Raw genomic sequence first — 20,423 nt, forward strand, 5'->3', positions numbered from 1 at the left:
CAGAAATAATGGTTAGACAGCGTCATAATTAAACAGCGTTCTAAGGTCAATGGATCAATCCAGAGCTCTGTTCTAGAATCCTTGGTTTTTACGGTAGGCTAAATTTGTATTCAGTTCTGATTAACTTACCCTACATTTTTACAATGCAACATATACATTAGATGTAACAAAAGCCTCCTTATTAGCAGTGTATACAAATTTGTATGAATATTTCCATCAATATGAGATAAAATTGCTTGAACCTAACTTGTAGCTTGTAACCTATAGGCCTACAGCAAGTTATGTACAATGAATATCTGTCTGTTTTGTATGGTTTTCACCTGTAACACCTAAATTGATTGAAACAATTTAGGCATTTATATTTTATTTTCAAAAAATATATCGAAGATAATTCTGCAAAGTTAAAATAACAATAAAATAGCCATCTTTATTTCTTTGTATAATAACATATCAAAGATATATTGTATTACTGTATGTCAGAACAAATATCACAATATGTAGACTATACAACATTAAACAGGAGACATATGTTCTTTTACCTTCAAAATATGACTTTATGTTGATGATGTGATAGCATTCAATGACAACTTTAAAAGCGTAAACAGGGATTCTCTAAAGGCTATAATAGCATAGGCTAGCCTACAGGTTTGACATGACAATGTGTGAAATTAACACAGGATTTTTAACATACTTAAACCTCATTCAGAAAAAAGGACTAACTTGTTTTGAGTGACATGAGTGAAATGTGTGGTGGTGTCATTTCATTTTCAAGTCGCTGTTCTGTCTGCCTGGTTGTGAGCATGTCTGTGTGCTTTACCCCATGCATCTAGGAGATTAAAGGCTCTGTTTTCTATGTTTACATAAAAATGAATTCAATAACACATGAGCTGCAGATCAAGCCAGGGGTGCTACTGTCAGACATAAATAATGGAACAGCACGAGGCGAGGTACAAAAAGATAGCAACACCCACAAACTCTAACTAGTACTGTATGATGGGATGTGTGCATGTATACCACATGTACAGTATGCGTCGGCTTTGGTTTGTGTGTGTGAGAGGGATTTTTTAAGGGATGCCACCAACAAATGTGGGCATACATTTGAATCTAATACAATGACGTATAAATATTTATTTAATCATAAATCAATTCTATATACCTGTTTCTCTTAAGAACAAAAAGCACATTTATTTGGTTTACATGGAGTACAGTAGGCAAAGGGGAATTAATAGTCCAATATGTATTATGCCCACAGTTCTCAAAAACAACCTACACATCAATAATAACAAGATCAGTAACAACAATGCAAACACAACATAGAGGGATGGGTATCATGGGCAGAGGAAACCACAACAGAAAAAAAAGGGGGGTCGTGGCGGCTCCACACTCATCTGTAACGGACAGAGCAGAGGAGTCTGTTTCTGCAAACACTAGACCACACACTGCCACACAGCACAGCACTGAACAACTACAGACTCAGATCCTACTTTATAAAAAAAAAAAAGAAAAAAGAATCACGTGCAAACTGTGAGGTTTATATTTTTGGGAATATATATTATATGCTGTATTTATATATACTGTTTGGTACAGGATATACATGTCTGGAACACATGGTTGTACTCTAGCAATAACCTTGCCACAGTTGCACTTTACTCTTTTAACCTCTCAATAACAGTTAATTTTCTCTCAGCTGTCAGACTGATATCATATCACTTCTTAATCACTCTGTGTTTGTAAACATTAAATTGGCAATGACGGACGGACAATAAGAGTGGCACTGGTAACACTACATGTGTAAGTGGTTGGCACTCCCATGTACAAACTTCCATCAGGGCTTCGGCCATAATGGACATGGATGGAAATAAGACAAAGGTCCAGAGACTGAGACACATATTTATTATACAAGATAAAGTAAGGGACCAAGGGGTTTGCTCTTAACTTCTGGAGGAAAATGAAATGGCACACATACGAGGAACAGATAACGAGGCCCCAAAAAGAATACTTCTGATTGAAACACTTAAGATATGATTAAATGACGTTTTTTAATTGTGGAAGAACATGACTGTTTTGTATGGGGAGTCCACAGCCTCCTTGGAGTGCATTGTTAGGGGATGTGTGGGAGATCTGGCTGAGACAGTGGACAGTTGGCCAGAAGAGGGCTTCGTCAGGTTTTCGGGATAGGTGGACAGGCTAACAGACGGATGTCTACATCTCGTGGGACAGCACCTCAGGACCCAGGACACCATTGGCCTGCAGGGCAGGCTGACCATTGGGTTGACCGTTGGGTTGTGTGTTGTTTTCGTTGAGCCGACGAACCCGGTACATCTCATAATGGATGCTGCTGGTGATGTCCTTTAAGTTCTGCATGTGGGTCCTGGATAAAAATAAACAAAATGTAGTAAACAAAAAGAGCACCAAGTGCCAATTATGAGATAATGAACACTATGCAAAAAATCTAAACCAACCAAAAACATTAACGAGTTACTCAGGGAAATGAGCCAATTACCTGATTAGCAGATCACGCAAGTAGGCAAACTCGCAGTGCGCAATATTCTCAACTGTAAAAAGAACAAAAATAATCTCAGTTAGGCACTATGGCAAGGAAATGACATTCACATTTTGAACCTGACTTAAATCCATAAATATGCCAATAAAGGACCCTTTTTAAGTGCATTTGGCAGAAGCTGAAGCCAACCCTTCTGGCCAGCAAGTCAATGGGTATAATGTCAAAGAAAATATTCTTTTAAAAAGATGGAAATGTGAACTTGGGTCAGTGGGGAGAGATGGACACTCTTGCCATGTCAATGAGGCCAAATGCTCTTGCCAACAAGCCAATGAGAATGATCAAGGAAAGCTGACTTTTAACCAGATGAAAATGTACACACAGCTTGAGTGAATGGAGAGAGGTGCCAAGCCCAGAGTGATATCACAGAAACTAAACTAAGCATGAAAAGTCGAACGACAGTTAGCGCAAGAGCTGCTCGACATTTAGTTGAAATGCATCTTCTTGTGTAATCCAACCACTTAGTGAACATCACAATGCTGATGGAAACCTGACTGAACAGTTAAAAACACCGTGATTCTCCTCATGACCACAAGAGGGAAATGTAGTAGCACGCAAGTCCAGGATGACAGAACCTATCTTGACGGCTGCAGCGAGCAAGCAGTTCCTTTACCCTAGGATTACAACAGCCACTTCAAGTCACATAATATATTAAAAAACCTCTTATAAAGAAGGCTGAAAGCTTAACAAATTCTCCATGACAATTTTGCGGGAGGCTAAAAGTGGGGGAACGTGTATGAATTATAGATTATGTCAGGTTCACAAATGAGAAGAGCAGCGCTCTTTATGTGACTGCGGCGAGCAGACGCTTTGAAATTCCGGCACAGGAAATTAAATTCTATTTGAGCGCTGTGAGGGGGAGCTGAGGGTGCCATGGAGGCCCACCAAGTGGAGGCACACACACACACACACGCTGATTAGCAGGGCTGCTTGAACTCATCCAGCACTATGCACTGGCTCAGCTGATGACAGAATAACAACACTATGCATATCAGTACTCTCTCTCTCTCACAAACACAAACACACACACACACAATAAACCGTCTGGTAGCATCATGAAAGGTGGATCCTATAATGGATTTTCAATTGGACACAGCAAAAACAAGGGTGGCATATACATGTGTCAATAATGGCTTTAATAATGTACATCTCATACATCATTCACGTCCGTTTAATGAACTAGCTAGCGCGTGTTCGAAACATCCACATTAGAGCAGAGAGAGAGAGAGAGAGAGAGAGAGAGACAGTGAGAGTGAGAGAGAGAGAGAGAAAAACGAAAAAAAGAGAAAGAAAGAAAGAAAAAAAGAGAGATGAGAATGTTTTCCTATCTCCTTTCTCTAATGATTGGCTTGCTGGTTTCCTGTCAGCCAAGATGAGTCATGGCGGCGGCCGCAGTGGGGAGCAGCGTGCCTCAGATCACACGGCAACGTTCAGAGAGAGAGAGAGAGAAAGAGAGAAAGAGAAAGAGAGAGATGAAAGAAAAGAGAAGGGAGAGATGGAGGGAAATGGCTGGGAGGGAGGAGAGGACAGCGGAGTGGAGCGGAGCAGAACTCCGCCTGGGAACGCGAGGCCCACAGCCGCTCTCCTTCACTGGCCGCTCTTCCAAATTTATCGTGGCGCTTGCCGGCGACGTGCACAGCAGTGCGCTCCCACCTACTGAGTCCCACACTCTACTATGTGCACAGGAATAGCAGCATTGTTTCCTGTGCTGCCTCCTCTCCCCTTCCCACCAGCGCTTCTATTTCGCACCCCCCGCGTCTCTAAATGGGTCTCTTTGCTAATGGGGCCTTTCCAAGCCGCTTGGCTGTTTGTGGAGATTCACGCAGAGCTCTGCACTACGCTGCACTCCTCGGTGAAATGTGGCTGCAGACTCGTGTTTGATCAGGGCTATTTCACCGCACGGCACATTCCACACGCTAACCAATTGTGCCTGGAACGTTCTACAATTCTTGGGAGCGGTGGGGGAGGGAGGGAGGGAAGGGGGGTTGCTTCAGGGAAGTGTGAGAGTAGCACGGCAGCACACACACACACACACACACAAAAGATGATGTCATCCTACTACAGGGGCTTAAAGCACACATTGGAGTCCACAGTGCAGTGTTATTAAGACGGTGGGACACTCTAAGCCAGTGGTCCCCAAACTTTTTCTTCCGAGGGCCAGCTCACTATGCCTGGCTCTAAGAGAGGGCCAGAGACTCCATCAACCATAAATAGCTTAGTGCTGTGAACAACAGCAGTCTACCTTAGTTGAATATTCCATTACATTTTATCATAGGCTACTGCAATTTAATACCATTGCTAGCTGTGTTTATGTTGCCACCATGCCATATCAGTGTAAAATGTAGCTCAAATGAAATAATACTAATAAAAAGACTCAAGTTGAGAACAATCCTACAAATAATTTAAAGTTATCAAACTATGAGAGTTTTATGAAGTGATGGCAAACACATCTGAAATGACCACCATTCTAACTTTCACTCACCTGATGAGAACTTTGAACTCTGTATGAACATTTGAGCGTGTGAATAAAAAATAGAAATAACTATCCCAGAAAGTCCCAGAAATATGACTTGAATAGAAGTTAGTTAGTTATTAACGAATAATTGATAAACTTTTAGAATAATTTGAGCACTGATGCAGTCAGCATAGGCCTCTTACATTGTTTGGGTAGAGAGGGCTCTGGATGCAGTAAAGAGGAGGCTGTGGAGGTAGAGAGGGCTCTGGATGCAGTAAAGAGGAGGCTGTGGAGGTAGAGAGGGCTCTGGATGCAGTAAAGAGGAGGCTGTGGAGGTAGAGAGGGCTCTGGATGCAGTAAAGAGGAGGCTGTGGAGGTAGAGAGGGCTCTGGATGCAGTAAAGAGGAGGCTGTGGAGGTAGAGAGGGCTCTGGATGCAGTAAAGAGGAGGCTGTGGAGGTAGAGAGGGCTCTGGATGCAGTAAAGAGGAGGCTGTGGAGGTAGAGAGGGCTCTGGATGCAGTAAAGAGGAGGCTGTGGAGGTAGAGAGGGCTCTGGATGCAGTAAAGAGGAGGCTGTGGAGGTAGAGAGGGCTCTGGATGCAGTAAAGAGGAGGCTGTGGAGGTAGAGAGGGCTCTGGATGCAGTAAAGAGGAGGCTGTGGAGGTAGAGAGGGCTCTGGATGCAGTAAAGAGGAGGCTGTGGAGGTAGAGAGGGCTCTGGATGCAGTAAAGAGGAGGCTGTGGAGGTAGAGAGGGCTCTGGATGCAGTAAAGAGGAGGCTGTGGAGGTAGAGAGGGCTCTGGATGCAGTAAAGAGGAGGCTGTGGAGGTAGAGAGGGCTCTGGATGCAGTAAAGAGGAGGCTGTGGAGGTAGAGAGGGCTCTGGATGCAGTAAAGAGGAGGCTGTGGAGGTAGAGAGGGCTCTGGATGCAGTAAAGAGGAGGCTGTGGAGGTAGAGAGGGCTCTGGATGCAGTAAAGAGGAGGCTGTGGAGGTAGAGAGGGCTCTGGATGCAGTAAAGAGGAGGCTGTGGAGGTAGAGAGGGCTCTGGATGCAGTAAAGAGGAGGCTGTGGAGGTAGAGAGGGCTCTGGATGCAGTAAAGAGGAGGCTGTGGAGGTAGAGAGGGCTCTGGATGCAGTAAAGAGGAGGCTGTGGAGGTAGAGAGGGCTCTGGATGCAGTAAAGAGGAGGCTGTGGAGGTAGAGAGGGCTCTGCTCTGGATGCAGTAAAAAGAGGAGGCTGTGGAGGTAGAGAGGGCTCTGGATGCAGTAAAGAGGAGGCTGTGGAGGTAGAGAGGGCTCTGGATGCAGTAAAGAGGAGGCTGTGGAGGTAGAGAGGGCTCTGGATGCAGTAAAGAGGAGAGAGAGAGAGACAGTGAGGGGGGAGAGACAGAGAGAGAGAGAGAGAGAGAGAGAGAGAGAGAGAGAGAGAGAGAGAGACAGTGAGGGGGGGGGGAGACAGAGAGAGAGAGAGACAGAGAGAGAGAGAGAGAGAGAGAGAGAGAGAGAGAGAGAGAGGGAGAGGAGAGGGAGAGAGGCCCCCTCTCTCTGTCTCTCTCTCTCTGTATCTCTGCCTGTCTGCAACTCTTCATTTCTCCATGATGTCATGCGGTTGGACTGCAGTGTGAGCCTCCTGGGTTCATCTGAAGCCCTAAACCCCTCTGGATGCAGTAAAGAGGAGGCTGTGGAGGTAGAGAGGGCTCTGGATGCAGTAAAGAAGAGGCTGTGGAGGTAGAGAGGGCTCTGGATGCAGCAGGCCACGTGGGTCTAAATCAGCCAGACATTTTGAAATGTGTGCTGGCAACTGCCTATCAGATCCTTTACCCTAAACACTGCCAAATCTCTAAATCTTTGACTTTGACTTCTCTTTGTATCAATCTCTGTGTGTGTGTGTGTGTGTGTGTGTGTGTGTGTGTGTGTGTGTGTGTGTGTGTGTGTGCAGGGTTACCTTCTATGGTCCCCCACTTTGTTTTCCTTCCTAGAAGCTTCTTCCCGTTGACCTGGTACTCCTGGTCACTCCCCACCACAGCAAACGGGATCATCTCCTGATAGACCCATATACACAGAGCACACATACAGAGGCATTATAACCAAGTATATTGTGCACATAAAACCATGCTAGTTTTAAGCTTTTTATAAAAAATAAACAAAAATCAATCCAATACATATGGTTCATTGTTTATCTTGTTCAACATTGTATGTAGTCACATTATTTATATTACTAATGATTCATTTGGCAGCTTACAGTACCACATGATTCATTTGACATATTTTCTAGTATACTCCAACTGCAGTATATTTTGAACGTGTTCCAACTCAGGGGATGTGTGTGTGTGTGTGCTCACTCTGATCTTCTCGTTGATCATCCTGTCCTCGGCGTCCTCGTCAAACTCCTTCTGGGGGTAGACATCAATCCCGTTGGCACTCAGGTCTTCTCTGATCTGCGCACAGGAGAGTGCCAAATCGCCTTTGTTATCAGAAGCTAATCTCAAACAGAGGTCCATCTCACTCATGTATATGGCAGCCGGGGGAAAAGCAACCGCAACTGAACATGGCTGACCTCCAAGACCACCATTTCCTCAGATGCCTGTCCATGTGCGGGGGGACACGCACACACGCACGCCACAGGAATCGGGAAGGTGTGGGAGAGAAGGGTCCAGCCCTTAAGACAAACACGCCCGACTGGCTGAGGACAGCAACTCGTGGAAAAAGGATGGACGAAGACAGACTCTCTGAGGGCGTATGATGGTGGTCCCTTGCAGCAGGGGATGACAGCAGTGATAACAATGTCTCTGGAGGTCAGTGTCAGTCTCAAGGTTACTTACCACTTTCTCAAAACAAACCCAAATGTACAAAGCGCAGCAGATTGGCTGCGTCCCAGAGAAATGTCCTGCTCCCTTTCCCGTAGATTAGTGTTTTTTCCCCGACTGATTCAGGGATGCTAAAATAAGTGCACTCCACGCAGCAAGCATGAGAGGCCCTCGTTTTGAACACAACAAAAACGCCTACAGGCTTTCCCAACAGATCATTTCCTGTGACAGTGAAATGAACAGGGTAAAAGCCTACAAACAGCTCTGGAGACCTTAATTCAATAAACAGACCGTGAATCGAAAGGACTTTGGCCCTCATGACAAGCAACACACTCTTCAAACAATACTCAAAACACATGTATGGCACTGACTCCCTAGCCATCACTGGAACGGTCATCATCCATGCCGCGGAACCTTGCAGCTGTAGGGGCTTTGAACAGCCTCTCCTTCTCCACTCACACGCCTCCACAGCGACGGCCAGAGCAAGGACAGAGGGAGATCTCTGCCAGCGCCGAGCGCTAAATGAATGGCCAAGCCTCGGCTACGGCTGGCCATTCCTCCCCACAATAAAGACCGCTTTTATTTCTTTTTTTAAACCACTGTGTATACTTCTGGAGGCCTTGAATCAAGGCAAATAAACTGAGAGGAAAGCATTCAGGCTCACGTTGGCTCAGCGGAGCAGTGAGGAAAGCAGAAGGAGCTACCCCACCGTGACATTGATGTGACCTTGACTCAGAGAGCGCTCTGCTGCTGCTCCTTTCTCATGTCTGTCTGCTGCAGGGCTTGGGGAGCTGAGGAGGCATGAGAGAGAGAGAGAGAGAGAGAGAGAGAGAGAGAGAGAGAGAGAGAGAGAGAGAGAGAGAGAGAGAGAGAGAGAGAGAATCCCCCATGCCAGGGTCACTTCTGCCCCGCGGATCCAAGCCAAACAGCCAGCAGCGAGCCCGCCGGGCCTGAGACTCTCCCGCTGCTCGGCGTTTGTGCTCATTGGCCCCGGCCAGCGAGGAACACGGAGGAAACGGTAGCCAAGGCGCCCAGCGGGCTTCCTCAGGATGCCAGAATGTGGGACATACTTGTCAGTTCCCCTGCACTCTCACACACAACACACACACACACACACACACACACACACACACACACACACACACACACACACACACACACACACACACACACACACACGCGGGCCACAGTGTGGGGGTGGTGGTGGGGGGAGGGTCATCCAATCAAAACAGTGATGTCGGTGTTTGAGGACACTAAAGCCTCATGTCAATGCACTAGTGCCCCAGAAGCAGAAGCTGGGAAGGGGATTGGTGCCCTGTGGCCCGCTGGACCTGTGCTCTCCCCCGGCCCACCACGGCGTCTAGCCTCATTCCTCCCAAAATCCACCTCCTGTTATTTCATCAGGCCTTATATAAGGCTCTCCTCCCTGGCACATAAACCACACTTTGAGAGAAGAGGCGCTAAATCACTAGCATCTGGTACCGAAGCCAATTAGCCTGTTAAAAACATCACCCCTTTTTTTTTGCCTCCCATTTCAATTCAATTACAAGCTACTTAGCAGCTCCGTTTGAAAGGGGTGGAGTGCATCTGAAGGCAGAGCGCGGGCCTCCGACAACAGCACCTCCAGATGTCTGGCCCTTTTGTTTGGAGTTCACGGCCGGCCGGTCTTACCTACCGGAGCGATCCTGCCCCCCGTGCCCTGTAAACATCTCCTGCCCCCCGTGCCCTGTAAACATCTCCTGCCCCCCGTGCCCTGTAAACATCTCCTGCCAGCCTGTGAAGTGGCCGCCAGCTCGGGAGCCGAAAGGAAAACATGCCTGCACTCGCTGCCCTGCCCTGTTTACACGACGGGCGGGGCGCTTTTTCGCTTGGGGCGGGGCGCGCTTTCCTCACTGAACGGGGGGGCGTTTTCCCTCGCTTGCACGGCGGGGGCTCGCTTTGCCGAGGGGGCGGGGTTTCCTGGGCTGCACGGAAGGCGGGGACGCTTTTCCTCAAAGCTTAACGAAGGCAGCGGAACTATTCTGCACAAACTGCAGGAGCAGGCCAACAGGCTGCGCCGAACACAATTGCAAAAGAGGTGAAAACATTTTTGGGAAGGCTTTTCAAATTGACTTTTTTTTTAACTTTTTTTTAGCCTTTATTAGACAGAGCAGTGAAGAGAGAGAACAGGACATGAGTAGGAGACTAAATCAAGGGGAGTGGGTTTGGGAAAGGGGCCCGTGGGAACTGCGCACGTTCATTCCCACGGAAAAGGCTTCTGGAGCAGCTGGAAAAAATGAGAACGCCGTCTGCCATTTAGAGGGAGGTGATGGCTGCTCACCTTCTGTTTGAAGTAGTCCCTCTCCTCTAAGGTCAGCGTGTCTGCTTTCGCGATGACGGGGACGATGTTGACCACTTTGCTGAGGTGCCTCATGAACTCCACGTCAATGGGTCTTAGGCTGGGAAAAAAAAAACAACAAGAAACGAGAGTCACACAAAAGGGAGCCAAATCAGTAGCAGTGCAGTTATTTTTGTCAGCATTTTCTCTCTCCAAAACAAGGCCACTGGAGTTTGGGAGGCGACGGGACTGAAAATACCTCGAAGGCTTTGTGTGATGACCGACTCAAACACTAGAGGGCAGCAGAGCCCAGTGTCGTGCCCCAGCATGCCGCTCTGGGTGGTTGTTTATCAGCGGATTGTGGTGTTGTTGGCCATTAAAAAAGGTCAGACAAACTAGAGCAGATCTGGTCACGCAGCTGCAGGTCACCCCAGTGGGAGGTTTGCTCATGTGCACCAGCGAGCTCGTAAACGCACACCGCAATACTCCCACTTTAAAGTGGAACAAATGCAGAGGACTTGCTCACGGCCTAATTTTGGGGAGATTAACTTGATAATTATGCTTTTTTGGATGACTCCTTCCTTCGTGCATGTGCATGTGTGTGTGTGTGTGTGTGTGTGGCACCACATCACTGTTAAGGCAATGGAAGCCCTCGCTGTGTTTTACAAACATGGCCGCTCTCCATCTGTTGTGTCAGCGGCTCACTCGTGCTGCTGTCTGCAGTCAGTCAGTCCGAGTGCTTTCTCCTGGAAGGGCCGCTGGTAAGTGCTCTTATTTTCCTCCCGTTCCCCCCCCTCCAATTACTCTGGTGAGGTCATGCGTCAGCGTGAAGAGCTGCTGCTGCTGCTGCACCAATATGCTCACTCGCGAGCGCCAGGCCTGAGTTGCCTCTGCCCTTAACCAAACACTGCTATTTCCTCCACAACGATGTGTTAAACATGCACAGATGCACATAAACCAAGAGTTTCTTCACACATTTGCACGCAGGCAGATAACAAATAAAGGAACACGCACGCAGCAAGCATGCAGAAACACACGCACACATAACACAAAGCTCTCTTTCTCACACACATGCACACACACACACACACATGCACACACACACACATATATAACACAATGCCCCCTCTCTCTTTATTTATCTCTCACACATTCACATTCACACACACACACACAGAGACACACATACACATGTACACACAATGCCACGCATCACATGCCAATGCAGGCGGGGGTTTCCAAGGGCCCGGGGCCCATTCTGGAGTCGTTGGAGGTCACACGAGCCCGGGGGGGGGGGTGAGCTGCATGCGGGGGCAGAGTGTCCTCAGCTGCACAAGCTCAGCGCCACGCCAAACACATGTGCCATCACCGCACAACACATGTGAACATACAAGCACACACACACGCCTCATGCCCTCTGCCACACATACGCTTGTGTGTGTGTGTGTGTGTGTGTGTGTGCGCGTGTGTGTATAAGCTACATATAATGACACACAAGGTTAATGAGCAGAGCAGTGAAGCTAACGGAGGTGTGATGGAGGTCCGTGGCAACCCACATCACAGGAGACTGTCTCAGCATGGTGTGTGGATGACCGCGTGACTGAGGCGGCGGAGTTCAGCTGCCGTGTCATCCCAACCCCACGATGTGAACTCGGACAGAAGAATCCACTGGCATGGTGGTGATAAACAAGTGGGAGAGCGAGAGAGACCACTCGGCCACTCAGCGTGGCAGATGCTTCGGTCATTTCATCCGTCACCCTAAAGCCACCCAGAGACGTGCCCAATGGGACTAATGACCATTGCAGCTGTTGAACTGCAGACACGCCACGGAGCTCGGCTCACAAGGACACCCAAGTGGGAGGTGGTCACTTAGACTTCCCCAGGTCATTAATGCCGACAGATTGTTCCAAAAGCTCGAGCGAAGCTACTCTACCCGTGCATTTGTGAGATCGTTTTCAACCCACTTCTAGTTTATAGCAAGGCGCTAGGCCCAAATGCTGACACAGAGGTTGGTAATGATAGGTTCTGATGGGTTGATGCACAGGAAAACCCTTGGGCCAACGGCTATGAAAACACACATCCCCCATGTTACATGGCAGGCCAGGCTTACTGGGTTACTTAATATTCAGGTCAGCTTAATCATTTTTTATAAGAGATGTCCTCATCAAGGAAATGGGGCTCCAGAGCGAGAGAGGCAGAAACACGGCTTTGGCATGGCGTCACGCTAATTGGTAACAGGCCCCCAAACCTTTCATGAAGCAAACTGAAATCGGAAAGAGGAAAAGAATAATGGCACTCTTTGGTTTTGTAGCCGTTGTTCCAGAACGTTCTGCGAGCGGAGAGCCAGGTTCCTCCTACCGCAGTACAAAAAGGGGGAGGGGGGTGTTTTGGACTACAAGGGAGTTGGGAGGAGTCTGAGCAGAACATTCTGCTTGTTTGTCAAATCCTGATTTCAAAGGCCAGGCGAGCAGTGCTAGTCACTCAGTGGCAGTGAGTCAGGTCTGTGGAATGGCACCTTTATGAATGATTGATGTGAGAAGCGTCTGTGTTAGCACCAGACTTTATGCATGAATCGCTCTATTTTATTTTCCTTTTTCAATCTGCCCTCGATAGTATCAGAGTGAAACATCCTGTTTCCATCTCAGAGCTGTGTTTGACATGTCAGGTCCCAGAGGGAGAGCAGAGGCAGGCAGCAGGGGGAGCAGGGGAAGGAGGAAGGGATGGAGGGATGAATTGATAAATGGAATGATAGGTAGATGAATGGATGGAATGGAAGCAGGAAAGAAGCAGAGGTGCGCTGTGCCCTAGCTGAACTTAAAGTGACTTAAGACCGGCCACACAGCTGTCGCACAGCAGTAAAGTCTCTCTCTCGCTCTCTCTCTCTCACACACACACACACTTTTGTCAGGCAACAGCTGTGGCAGGAGGTAGAAAATATAGGGGGCCATATCCAGTGACACACACACACACGCAGCTCTCACACAAAGAGACTTACTCATGGAGAAGGATTTCTAACCTAATCAAACACACACACACACACACACACACTCTGAGGTCATGGAGCTTGTTATGGCCATATGTTCAGGAGTATGTTTGTGTGTGTTGGCTGTGTGTGTGAGAGGCTGAGAAAGGTGCGGAAGAACAGTGTAATACAGGTCCTGAAAGAAACAACCTGCTCAACTTTGCACACATGCACACACACACACGCACACACACACACACACACACACACACACACACACACACACACACACACACACACACACATACGCACGGCATCCAGCTGTGCTCAAAAGACACAGATGAAAGCCTGTCTTCTTAGCCCTGAGGCAAACGCAAGGCACCATTTCACACCATATTATTCAGCCACCATCTTCATCTCTCAACAAGCAAAGTGTTCTTCAGCTTCTCAACAAGCAAAGTGTTCTTCAGCTTCTCAACAAGCAAAGTGTTCTTCAGCTTCTCAAAATGTTAGAACCGTTTGGTCACGTTACGGTTCCCCCCTCTTCCTTGCCACTGTGTGACTACGATAGAAAAGGTCTTTGTGTTGAATATGGCCACCGCACACGGACTCTACAGTAGGAACTTTGTGAGGTGCTGGTCACTGGATTCGTGATATGAAAAACAGAGTGAGAGGCCAGCAGGCCCAAACGTTATCACTTAAACCATCGTGGCATCTGAGCACCCAGAGTCTCCCTCAGTTTTTCATGTGATATCAACGGTCACTGCGCAGTGTTACGGACGACAGGCCAGGTGGAGGACAGCCACACACACACACACACACACACACACACACACACGGAGAGTCCAGCTGCCCCCTGCCTGAGGTGTGAGAGTGAACTAACGGCCAGATGACCTCTCCTCAGGTATGGCCTTTATGGAACATTGACATCGAAGAGGAGAAATGCCTGTACGGGGATAGAATGACCATGGCCTAGGACTGTGGCCTGGCAATTCTGTGACGAAGCACAGACGTTATCTATGTATTTGTGTTTGTGTGTGTGTGTGTGTGTGTGTGTGTGTGTGTGTGTGTCTCACCAGTGCCCTGTGGGTGGGATGAAGTATATGCAGCAGTGCACTCTGGAGTCAGGGATGCGCTTCTTCCGGTTGATGTTGATCTCCTCCTGCAGATACTGCTCGTACTGGTCATTGATGAACTTCATGATGGGCTGCCAGCTGTGGGGGCACATGGGAAATGGAGTTCAACAACAAGCACTGACAAATGGAAATGAATGGCATGGCTGGTGCAGAAGACTACACTAACCAGTTCTCATTGTTGATCTGGTCCCCAAAGCCCGGAGTGTCGATTACCGTAAGTTTCATCCTCACACCCTTCTCTTCAATGTCTACATTAAAAGTCAACAGAACAGATTGGGTCAGCAGACAGACCTTCTTAGCTACTGTATGTTAGCAGACATAGTGCCCTGCATAACTCTGCATTTTCAGTGGTCAGCGGTCTTAATCTTTAAAGAAGCTCTGTAGCATACCGTGACTGATGGACTTGATCTCAATGGTCTTTGGGATCCTCTCCTCCTCTGTGGTCAGCACTGATTTGCGGCTGACTTTGGACTTGAACAGGGTGTTCATCAGGGTGGACTTGCCCAGACCACTCTGTCCTGCTCAGGGACGGAGGGAATTAGTTCAGACACAGAAATAGAAACGGCAAACCCATCAGAGACTGGGAGGAGGCTGCACACAGCACAAAAAGTGTGTGTCCACGACTCCACACTGACCAATACCATCAACCACAGACAGCCAAGCGTACAGCGCGCGAACACACACACAGAGACACAGGCACACAGACACATACACAGACACACAGACACATACACGGACACACACACACACACACACACAGACACATACACGGACACAGACACACAGACACCCGTACTTCTGCAGTAGTGCCATGTACCTAAGAGGAGCACAATAGCTCTACAGACAGTAGCCCTATACACACACACACACACACACACACACACACACACACACACACACACACACACACACCACATCAAAACCACTGTTGGCTTTCAGCATGTGTACTTATCAAGCACGAGAGGGCAGGGTCAGGCAAGGGTCAGCCCCGCTTGTAACCCACTCACAGATGGGCAAGCCACACATCCACACACACACACCCACACACACACAATAACAGAGCACCAGGCGCCAGCCATGAAAGACCTCAGTGTTGCTCCCGGTGGGAGAGGAGCGGAGAGCCACACGGTTCACCTCCCCGCTGACATCCATCACCGGCCCTCCAACAAAGGGCAGCTGGACACCGGCCAGCTCGTTTAGCAGCCAGGCTAACCGTGGCTAACGACGGACACCATACATTAAATGAACGAGCACTTCAGAAAGTGCTCACACTGGGGTCCTCGCCCGAGCACCAGAGCTCCACATTTCTCTTCCCTTGCGCCGCAGAAAAACACTATGAATTGGATGAATTGTTTTTCAGCGGCCCCTATTCACTCGAAACAACACGAGTGTGCTGAGAGCGAAACGCTACGCCGAGTGAATGCGCTCGCTCTGCTACTCAGACCGAGATGTCGGGAGGCTGCAGGTGTCCCGAGCTCTCTCCGCGCGCGAGCTCCCCGAGGGAGAAGAGAGCCATTCATTATTGTGTGGTCAGGATGACTTCATTCCCACCGGTGCTTTGAAATCCATCAAGAGCTGCAAATCTGCACTGCGAACCAGCACTGAAGAGAGGGAGGGAGGGAGGGAGGGAGGGAGAGAGAGAGAGAGGGGGAGGGGGGAGAGGGGAGTCAAGAAAGAAAAAGAGTCTTGTGTGACAGCGCAGCAGGCTGATCTACAGGCGATGTGATGTGTGGGATGTAGCATCTCCGAGGCATCCGGATGCATCAGATCCCCTTCAGATGTGAGCTGTCATGAGACCACTCACTCGGACACTAACAATGGGGTACAAAGACCACTCACTCGGACACTATGGGGTACGAGCTGTCATGAGTCCACTCACTCGGACACTATGGGGTACGAGCTGTCATGAGTCCACTCACTCGGACACTATGGGGTACGAGCTGTCATGAGTCCACTCACTCGGACACTATGGGGTACGAGCTGTCATGAGTCCACTTACTCGGACACTATGGACTACAAAGACCACCGGCACCGCACAAGGCCTTACATGCGACCTCCCGTGCTTACAGCACTCTACATCTGTAATGGCAGTGCCTCATAAAGCTTGAGTTCATTACTGCCCTTTTTAATGTGTCACAGTGGCCCAGGGGAACAACAGAAGCTCTAGCCTTCGCCAGCGCTTTGCTTCTGAACTGGACTTGCACGACAGTCCACAACCATCGTCACCAATACATAGTGCCAGCAGCTGACTATGCGTTGTGTAGCCACTGTGGTGCTGAGGGCTGTGTGTGTGTGTGTGTGTGTGTGTGTGTAAGTTATATGTCTAAATTGGTTTCCAAGAAGTGTATCCGCACAGTAGGTTTATCCATCCTGCCAGAAATCATTAAGTTGAATCTTCTTTTGTCTGACTCTCTCCCCTGTGGGCCGTCACCACAAAAAGTACACACACCATAGTGGCATGCCACAACAGACGTGCTTAGAAGGTGTAAGATAAACAAACAGTCAAGCTAGAAGATGTTAACAATTCATCTCTGCAAGCCTCAGGGTACACAAATGACTTTGAGTTTCCTAATTAAGGATATGCTGCTAACGAGCAAACACAAAGTCAGCACACCATACCAAACCGACCACTGTGAAGACGGAAAAAGAGACATGACCAGAAAGGAAAAACAGGCATGGCAGTTACACTCAACATCAACCACATGGTGGAAACAGGACATCTGTGTCTCCAGCGCACAATCGGCTCAGTAGCTTTGGGAAATACATACTGTCAGCTTTGAAAACGTCACTAACAGACCTTATTGCCAACGCAATAGATTCAGTGGGTGCTCTGAGGTCCTGACGGGTTTACAAGCGCAGTGTGTACTCTGGCTGGTTGAGCAACATACGTGTTCATTTGTGCAACCCACTGCAAGATGGCACACGCTCTGTTGTGTGTGCCAGGAAAAACAGAGATGGTGATGTTGTCTATATCAGACACACAAAGTCAACTGGGCAATAAATCTACAGCCCCTCTGTCTGTAACACTGCTATTAAAGAAAGACAGATATTTTTGTGTGTGTGTGTGTGTGTGTGTGTGTGTGTGTGTGTGTGTGTGTGTGTGTGTGTGTGTGTGTGTGTGCGCGCACACGTGTGTGTGTGTGTGTGTACACACGTGTGTGTGTGTGTGTGTGTACACACGTGTGTGTGTGTGTGTGTGTGTGTGTGTGTGTGTGTGTGTGTGTGTGTGTGTGTGTGTGTGTGTGTGTGTGTGTGTGTGTTTTATTGCTGATAAACACTGGTGCTGGTACAATATAGCCCCAGGTCAGATAGCTCTCTCTACATACAGAAATGCCCACTTCACCACTGACACCAAAACAAGAACCAGTTAAACGGCATTTAATGTGCTCTACACTGATTAGATTTGAACGGCTCGGTTTCACTGCAGAGGCCGAGGGGCTCAGGCTGCTGTGGCAGAGCACTAATCCATTCAGAATCGCTTCAGGTTCCTGTCTGAGGGCATGCCCACACACAAACACAGAAACACACACACACACACAGAAACACAGACACATAGACACACACACAGACACACACACAATCTGGATCTTGCATAAAAAAATACAATAGTCATTTGTTTATCATCATAGCTTTGATCAAAAAATGTCTACATTAACCTTGAAGTGTGATTCTTTATGTGTCTTTATACCATTCTGTCCAATCAGAATGAGTCTTGAGTTGGACAGTCCCATGCACAAGTCACAAAAGACTCACCGACAACCATGATGTTGAGCTCAAAGCCCTGCTTCATGGCCTTCCTCCTCATCTGCTCCAGGATGGCATCGATGCCCACATAGCTGAAGTCTGTGCCAGGCCTGCCCCCCTGTGCAGCAGGTGCATGCTGGGGCATCTTTGCTGAGTCCGACATAGTCCCGTAGAAGCTTGTGATGACCTCTGGCCCTGATGACACCACAAGAACAGAACATTCAGCTTTCAGCCACACCAACGAGTCAAATTAGCTTGGGACTCCTCAGTACTAATAACCACTAATTACTTTAAGATGTTTCTGGTGCACTGACGTGACCACAAGATGTAGTTTCCCTGAGCTAAGTAGACAGAGATATAAAAGAGCACATGTAAAAGCAGAACTAGACAGGTGTTGAGGAAATGGGGAAGAGAGCCCCATTAGAACCCCACATGTATTGGAGATGACAAATAGATTAGCTGCATGAAAAAGCAAACAGTGAGGTGAAACAAAGTAATATTACACTCGGTCATTCAGAGCCTTTCAGCTGTGTGTGCAATACCCCCCCTATCCAAATGCACAGTTTATGAATACATTCTTTCTGATGCAAGTGGAGATGCCGCATTGAAGTCGGTATCAATTTCACATTAAATTCCACAGCTGACATCTGTATTAAGTCTGAAGAAGCCCGTCTCTGTCTTTAGTGTTCTGGCGGGCCAGAGGCCAGCTGGACCTGGAGGGGCCCTGGATCCCTGCGGTCCAATCAGCTAGCATTCCATCCAGCAGACCCCTCTCGCACTGGGTAAGCGCCAGGAGCTGTCTCAGGCTGCCCACTCCATTCAAACGTTCCTAGTCTGCATTACACATAAGGCTAACGTGCTTCTGCACCCATATCCTGCAGTGGCAAGAGAACAATAACTTTGGGGAAAATGCTGAGGAGAGCCTGTGCTAAGAGCCTGTCTGTTTTGTACAGTCTATCAGACGGCACATCTCCACGTGCTAGGCAATTAAGAGAGAAGCATTTTGGAGAATGTGTGTAGCGGATGCCCTTTGTTACAATGCTGCCTTGCCAAAAACATAATGGAAGATCCACTTACCAGCGAGAGTGAGAGAGAAAGGAAGCGTGTGGGAGCAAAAAAAGACAAAAGAATTCTCAAAAAGTTGCAGAAGAAATGCTCAGACACACCACTGGTGTGTGTCTGAGAGGGCTCAACAACACTGTGGTTTCCGTCAGTGCACTCATTCTTTCACCACACACACACACACACACACACAAAGAGGGCACGTGGGGGGAGGATATGGAGTAGGGGAGGTGTATGTAAAAGTGGAAAACAAACTCCGGTAAAGCAGCTACAGATTCTCAGATTGTCCTTGGATCAGATCCAACTGTGAAGCGCTCGTGCCGTCCTCCTTGATCACATCAAACTAGCCTCAGCATTCTCCAAACGGCTACATACTGTATCTTAAGATTCAGAGCACCACACACAGGTGTGCGCAGACACACACCATCAGTTAAGGTCAGAGAAATATGCACATGCACTATCGAGTCAAAGTCGATAGTGCATGAGAGCACGCAAACAGTAAACAGTGGTAGATCTGCGCTGCCTTGCCAGCACTTCCTGTAGAACTCACAACACACAAACAGGTCCAAGAGCAAGGGGAGCTCAGTGAGTGGCTGGTGTTTTGACCAGTCAGGACTGGTCAGGCTGGATGGACCAGGAAAGTCGGACCGAATGGTGTTCCATTTAAGTGCTGTTCAACCAACTCCTCATCTCGCTTCCTGTCATTTTCGGTTAACTCTCTCGCACACTTTCTACCACCCACAACGACCTCTCTCACGCACTCAGACCAACAGACAGAAAGGCAGCGTTAGGAAGATGAACAGGAAGTCATAGATATGCAAGATAACGGTAAAAATCTTTGCAGTGTATGTGTGTGTGTGTGTGTGTGTGTGCGCGTGCGAGTGGTGTATGTGTGCATGCATCAAAGCCTCTCATTGTTTGATAGTGAACTTTGTGTTAGAATATGGGCCTGTTATTTATTTTTTTCAATAACATTGTGTTGTTCTGTCCCCGTGAGATCAATCTGAATTATTTTATTACCATTTTTCTGAACTATTTGATAAATTACGGTATATTTTTTAGATATTTAATATTGTATAATGTTTTGATACTTGTCTTATATCTTTTTATCTGATATTTAATTATTGTTAACTTCCCTCTATTATTTTTTAATTGTAAAACACAACCTTTTGCCCAACATTTGTTTAAAATGTGCTATATAAATAAAATGACCTTGACCTTTAATTTTCTCTCTCAAATTCTTGCTTCCTTCCCTCCCTCCCCTTGTCGATCACACAGGAAGTCATGTTTACGGTCTTCACCCAGGGCCTCATTTCCTGCCACTGACTGATAGATACACAGCCCAAAACAAGTCCAGTGCACACAGCTCTAATCAGATGCC

The 20,423-nt window shown here is 47.9% G+C and overlaps 1 protein-coding gene across 1 annotated transcript in view; it reads right to left on the reverse strand.

The window, feature by feature from the left end:
* Window positions 1-394: 394 nt before the first annotated feature.
* LOC125297184 (neuronal-specific septin-3-like) overlaps window positions 395-20,423 on the reverse strand; it is a 60,101-nt gene continuing 40,072 nt past the window's right edge. Inside the window, 9 exon segments of the mRNA XM_048247368.1 lie at window positions 395-2,371; window positions 2,504-2,555; window positions 6,960-7,056; window positions 7,357-7,452; window positions 10,142-10,259; window positions 14,177-14,314; window positions 14,403-14,484; window positions 14,626-14,754; window positions 17,990-18,175. Of these exon segments, the coding sequence (XP_048103325.1) occupies window positions 2,203-2,371; window positions 2,504-2,555; window positions 6,960-7,056; window positions 7,357-7,452; window positions 10,142-10,259; window positions 14,177-14,314; window positions 14,403-14,484; window positions 14,626-14,754; window positions 17,990-18,175 (1,067 nt within the window). The 3' untranslated portion in view covers window positions 395-2,202.

Source organism: Alosa alosa, chromosome 7 (genome assembly GCF_017589495.1).
Source record: "Alosa alosa isolate M-15738 ecotype Scorff River chromosome 7, AALO_Geno_1.1, whole genome shotgun sequence".
Classification (NCBI taxonomy): domain Eukaryota; kingdom Metazoa; phylum Chordata; class Actinopteri; order Clupeiformes; family Clupeidae; genus Alosa; species Alosa alosa.